This window comes from Palaemon carinicauda, unplaced genomic scaffold, assembly GCF_036898095.1.
Source record: "Palaemon carinicauda isolate YSFRI2023 unplaced genomic scaffold, ASM3689809v2 scaffold1894, whole genome shotgun sequence".
Taxonomy (NCBI): domain Eukaryota; kingdom Metazoa; phylum Arthropoda; class Malacostraca; order Decapoda; family Palaemonidae; genus Palaemon; species Palaemon carinicauda.
This window is the reverse complement of record NW_027169473.1, coordinates 22,501-29,058: the sequence shown is the minus strand read 5'-3', so window position 1 is coordinate 29,058 and position 6,558 is coordinate 22,501. Positions and strand designations below refer to the sequence as shown.

At 39.4% G+C, this 6,558-nt stretch overlaps 1 protein-coding gene across 1 annotated transcript in view; it reads left to right on the top strand.

Annotated features, from left to right (window-relative positions):
- Positions 1-5,553: 5,553 nt before the first annotated feature.
- The window catches only part of LOC137635875 (uncharacterized), a gene marked incomplete at both ends in the record, with an annotated part of 2,494 nt that continues 1,489 nt past the window's right edge, over positions 5,554-6,558 (top strand). Inside the window, one exon of the mRNA XM_068368308.1 lies at positions 5,554-6,324. Within this exon, the coding sequence (XP_068224409.1) occupies positions 5,554-6,324 (771 nt within the window). The remainder of the gene's footprint in view (positions 6,325-6,558) is intronic.

The window sequence follows — 6,558 nt, the reverse complement described above, 5'->3', positions numbered from 1 at the left end:
ACCATGCACTAATTTTAGCTATATCTCTTCAGGGATTCAGCCACCCCAGATCTACATTCAGGGGATGGAATTGATGTAAAGAGTAGCATCATCTGCATATGCAACAAGCTTGTGTTCTAGACCAAACCACGTCATGTGTATATAGTATGAAAAGTAACGGGCCAAGAACACTACCCTGAAGAACACCAGATATCACATTCCTATACCCACTCCCAACTGTTTGAGTTTGAAAACAAGGGCCTCATGATTAACACGGTCAAAGGCAGCGCTAAAATCAAGGCTAATCATACGCACTTTCCGACCATAATCAAGGGCTTGCTGTACTGCATTGGAGATTGTAAAAAGGACATCACATGCTCCAAGGCCTTTACGAAAACCAAATTGCAAACTAGGGAACAGATGATTACCTTCCGCAAACCTATTAAGACGTTTAGCCAAAAGACGTTGCAACAATGGACTGGCCCATATTAATATAGTATATCTCACTCTATCTCCCTCCCCCATGTAACAATGGACTGGCCCATATTAATACAGTATATCTCACTCCATCTCCCTACCCCATGCAACAATAGACTGGCTCATATTAATATAGTATATCTCACTCCATCTCCCTCCCCCATACAACAATGGACTGGCCCATATTAATACAGTATATCTCGCTCCATCTCCCTCCCCCATGCAACAATAGACTGGCCCATATTAATATAGTACATCTCACTCTATCTCCCTCCCCCATGCAACAATGGACTGGCCCATATTAATACAGTATATCTCGCTCCATCTCCCTCCCCCATGCAACAATAGACTGGCCCATATTAATATAGTATATCTCACTCCATCTCCCTCCCCCATACAACAATGGACTGGCCCATATTAATGCAGTATATCTCACTCCATCTCCCTCCCCCATGCAACAATAGACTGGCCCATATTAATATACAGTAGTATATCTCACTCTATCTCCCTCTCCCATGCAACAATGGACTGGCCCATATTAATACAGTATATCTCACTCCATATCCCTCCCCCATACAACAATGGACTGGCCCATATTAATACAGTATATCTCACTCTATCTCCCTCCCCCATACAACAATGGACTGGCCCATATTAATACAGTATATCTCACTCCATCTCCCTCCCCCATGCAAGAATGGACTTGCCCATATTAATCTTTTCCAGAAATGGATCCCAGATAGATTCACCATATCACCCTACCCTTAAAGGGGGTATTTTCGGAAATATATATTTTTGGTCTATAAATGGCTGAAATCCCCCCTAAAAAATTCATTCTGAAGTGGTGTATGCAAAACATGTGAATAACGTCCCGTGGAAATATAAGTATTTCCATACCAAATTTCAGGTCACGGTTTCAATATCAGGGCAGAGGAGTGAAAATTGCCTTTTTTGGGTCGAAAATAGTCGAAAATCACTAAAATTATTCATTTTGAAGTGATGTATATGAAAAACGTTACTTATATCCAGTGGATATATACATAAGAAGAAATAAGATGGCATAGTGTGTCTAAGTGTACCCTCAAGCAAGAGAACTCTATCCCAAGACAGGGGAAGACCATGGTACATAGCCTATGCCACTACCCAATAATAGAGAACAATGGTTTGATGTTGGAGTGTCCTTCTCCTAGAAGAGCTGCTTACCATAGCTAGAGTGTCTCTTCAACCCTTATCAAGAGAAAGTGCTCACTGAACAATTACAGTGCAGTAACCCCTCGGGTGAAGAAGATTTTTTTGGTAATGTCAGTGTTGTCAGGTGTATGAGGACAGAGGAGAATATGTAAAAAAAAATAGGCCAGACTATTCGGTGTGTGCACGCGTATAGTAAAGAGAAAAGAATCCGTAACCAGAGAGAAGGATCCAATATAGTGCTGTCTGGCCAATCAAAAGACCCCATACCTAGGGGTAGTATCTCAAGGGGTAGCTGGTGCCCTGGCCAACCTATAACTTTGCAGGCAATTTTGAGCGTGTAGGTTAAGGTTAGAGAAACCGTAACCAGAGAGAAGGATCCAATATAGTACTGTCTGGCCAATCAAAAGACCCCATACCTAGGGGTAGTATCTCAAGGGGTGGCTGGTGCCCTGGCCAACCTATAACTTTGCAGGCAATTTTGAGCGTGTAGGTTAAGGTTAGAGAAACCGTAACCAGAGAGAAGGATCCAATATAGTACTGTCTGGCCAATCAAAAGACCCCATACCTAGGGGTAGTATCTCAAGGGGTGGCTGGTGCCCTGGCCAACCTATAACTTTGCAGGCAATTTTGAGCGTGTAGGTTAAGGTTAGAGAAACCGTAACCAGAGAGAAGGATCCAATATAGTACTGTCTGGCCAATCAAAAGACCCCATACCTAGGGGTAGTATCTCAAGGGGTGGCTGGTGCCCTGACCAACCTACTTTGGCAGGCAAATTTGAATTGCAATGAACTGAAATACCAAAAGGCAAACCACTCCCAGCGCTGACAAAACAAGCTAACGCAAATCATTATGGATGGCGAACTGGAGATTGCATTATACCGGCGACAGCTGAATGTTATTATGTTCAATAGCCCAATTATCACCGTCAGGGGACAAGGGGCGTGGTCACTTGGGAGTGATAAGGAGGATGGTGAAATGAAGTGGTGGGGTGGTTGTTGAAGACTAGGACCTTCCCTGCTTTTAGTCTCTTAGTCTCATTAACATATATTAAGTGAAAATGAGATACGCCTCGAGATTCTGGTTCCAGCAATACAAAAGGAAATTAGAATTTAAAAATCAGAGAATTTTCCCGTACTAACTTGCCTTAGGAAGGAAAGATGGAGGTTTAAAGGCCACTCATGAATGACAGAGGCAAGGGACAGTAAAAATGTCCAACTAGCAGGACAATGCCCTAAGGACTGACCATAGTCTCCTCTCTGCCCAAGCTAGGACAAGGGAGGGCCAGGCAATGGCTGTTGATGACTCAGCAGGTAGACCTACAGCTCACAAGGCTGGTGAGGCTGCACATACAAGAAGCTATCGAGATTGAGCGAGACTCGAACCCCAGTCCGGCAAACGCCAGGCAGAGACGTATCCAATATGCGTCTCACCTTTCCAAGCAGATTATTATTATTATTATTATTGTTATTATTATTACTTGCTAAGCTACAACTCGAGTTGGAAAAGCAGTATGCTATGAGCCTAGGGGCTCCAACAGGGAAAATAGCCCAGTGAGGAAAGGAAACAAGGAAAAATAAAATATTTAAGAAGAGAATATGGAAAAAAACATCAGTTTTTACACATAGCAACACAAGGAGTATTGAAAATGGGAAATATGGCAAGCTTGTTTTTTGTTACTAATGCAGAGGGTAGTTAGATTTCGTCTTGACACATATCTAATTGAATCATTGGCCTTCAAGAATTAATGTACTGGGACAATAGCAACTGAGGTGCTACAACCCTTCGTGAACTCAAGAGATTGGCGAAACAATAAGAGCTTCAACCTTTAGTTAACAGATACCTTTTTTCTTGTAAAGACATTCAAAAGTAGCCCTGTGACATCACCTGCTTCGACTCATTGCTTGGATTATTATTATTATTACTTGCTAAGCTACAACCCTAGTTGGAAAAGCAGGATGCTATAAGCCAGGAGGCTCCAACAGGGAAAATAGCCTAGTGAGGAAAGGAATCAAGGCAATAAGAGAAATAATTAACAACTAAAATGAAATATTTTAAGAACAGTAACAACAATGAAATAAATACTTCATATATAAACTATAAAATCTTTAACAAAACAAGAAGAGAAACAAGACAGAACAGCGTGCCCAAGTGTACCCTCAAGCAAGGGAACTCTAACCCAAGACAGTGGAAGGCCATGGTACAGAGGCTATGGCACTACCCAAGACCAGAGAACAGTGGTTTGATTTCGGAGTGTCCTTCTCCTAGAAGAGTTGCTTACCATAGCTGAAGAGTCTCTTCTACCGTTACTAATGCATTGGATGCATTGGAATGTCCCGACACGAGTGAGAAGATCTCAAAAAAAGGACAGGTCTCAGCTATTCAAGAGGAATCTCTCTCTCTCTCTCTAAACACACATTCTAGTCTTGGGTAGTGCCATAGCCTCTGTACCATGGTCTTCCACTGTCTTGGGTAAGAGTTCTCTTGCTTGAGGGTACACTCAAGCACACTATTCTATCTTATTTCTCTTTCTCTTGTTTTGTTAAAGTTTTCATATTTTACAGAAGATATATTTATTTTGATGATGTTACTCTTAAAATATTCTATTTTCCTTTTTTTCCTTTCCTCACTGGGCTATTTTCCCTGTTGGAGACTGGGCTTATAGCCTCCTGCTTTTCATATATTGAATGTTTATGTGTTAAATTTTTCCTCCATAGGAGAAAAAATATATTACTTTTCCTGATGTTTCTCCCCTGCTGTCAAGTCTTTAAATCTATTCACGTTAGACATCTTTGGGCCAAATGACCCGAAATTTGGCACAAATCACTTTTTTTTTTTTTTTGCCAATTTCTTACAAGAATTCATATTTTGGTGTCCTGTGAATTTCTACGGAGGTACCTTAGATAAATCCTATTAGGAAGTCATCAACATTTTGGGCTTAGCTAATAATAATAATAATGATAATAATAATAATAATAATAATAATAATAATAATAATAATAATAATAATAATAATAATAATAATAATAATAATAATAATAATAATAATAACAAAATTCACTATCATTGCCAGCAATTATGCACTGGAAATTACAAATCATACCGGCATGAATGAAAATGAGAATTTTCTCCCTGAGATCATATGATTTGAATGCATAAATTGCTACCTATAGCTGCCCTATGCAACGTTGGGCATTAATAGGCAATGCATAATAAGCATTTGCGTAACCTAGGGATGCTTTCCTCGACATGTTTAGAGGGTTATTATTGTCAATAAATTAGAGTCCAAACAACAGAGGTGATGACATGTTTGGAGGGTTATTGTTGTCAGTAAATTGGAGTCAAATCAAGAGGTGATGACATGTTTGGAGGGTTATTGTTGTCAGTAAATTGGAGTCAAATCAAGAGGTGATGACATGTTTGGAGGGTTATTGTTGTCAGTAAATTGGAGTCAAATCAAGAGGTGATGACATGTTTGGAGGGTTATTGTTGTCAGTAAATTGGAGTCAAATCAAGAGGTGATGACATGTTTGGAGGGTTATTGTTGTCAATAAATTGGAGTCCAAACAACAGAGGTGATGACATGTTTGGAGGGTTATTGTTGTCAATAAATTGGAGTCCAAACAACAGAGGTGATGACATGATTGGAGGGTTATTGTTGTCAATAAATTGGAGTCCAAACAACAGAGGTGATGACATGTTTGGAGGTTATTGTTGTCAGTAAATTGGAGTCAAATCAAGAGGTGATGACATGTTTGGAGGGTTATTGTTGTCAATAAATTGCGAGTCAAAACAACAGAGGTAATTGACATCGAAATACATCATGTCGTGAAGTTTCTGTCTGATAAGGAAGTTAATCAGTTCAAGATATTGTACAATCATACTATTAATCACATTATTTCTTACGAGGAAGCAAATACTTTTTCTTCCGAGGAAGCCAATACTTTTTCTTCCGAGGAAGCCAATACTTTTTCTTACGAGGAAGCCAATACTTTTTCTTACGAGGAAGCCAATACTTTTTCTTACGAGGAAGCCAATACTTTTTCTTACGAGGAAGCCAATACTTTTTCTTACGAGGAAGCCAATACTTTTTCTTACGAGGAAGCCAATACTTTTTCTTACGAGGAAGCCAATACTTTTTCTTACGAGGAAGCCAATACTTTTTCTTACGAGGAAGCCAATACTTTTTCTTACGAGGAAGCAAATACTTTTTCTTACGAGGAAGCCAATACTTTTTCTTACGAGGAAGCCAATACTTTTTCTTACGAGGAAGCCAATACTTTTTCTTACGAGGAAGCCAATACTTTTTCTTACGAGGAAGCCAATACTTTTTCTTACGAGGAAGCCAATACTTTTTCTTACGAGGAAGCCAATACTTTTTCTTACGAGGAAGCCAATACTTTTTCTTACGAGGAAGCCAATACTTTTTCTTACGAGGAAGCCAATACTTTTTCTTACGAGGAAGCCAATACTTTTTCTTACGAGGAAGCCAATACTTTTTCTTACGAGGAAGCCAATACTTTTTCTTACGAGGAAGCCAATACTTTTTCTTACGAGGAAGCCAATACTTTTTCTTACGAGGAAGCAAATACTTTTTCCTACGAGGAAACAAATACTTTTTCTTACGAGGAAGCAAATACTTTTTCTTCCGAGGAAGCAAATACTTTTTCTTCCGAGGAAGCAAATACTCTTTTTACGAGGAAGCAAATACTTTTTCTTACGAGGACGCAAATACTTTTTCTTACGAGGAAGCAAATACTTTTTCTTACGAGGAAGCAAATACTTTTTCTTCCGAGGAAGCAAATACTTTTTCTTCCGAGGAAGCAAATACTCTTTTTACGAGGAAGCAAATACTTTTTCTTACGAGGACGCAAATACTTTTTCTTACGAGGAAGCCAATACTTTTTCTTACGA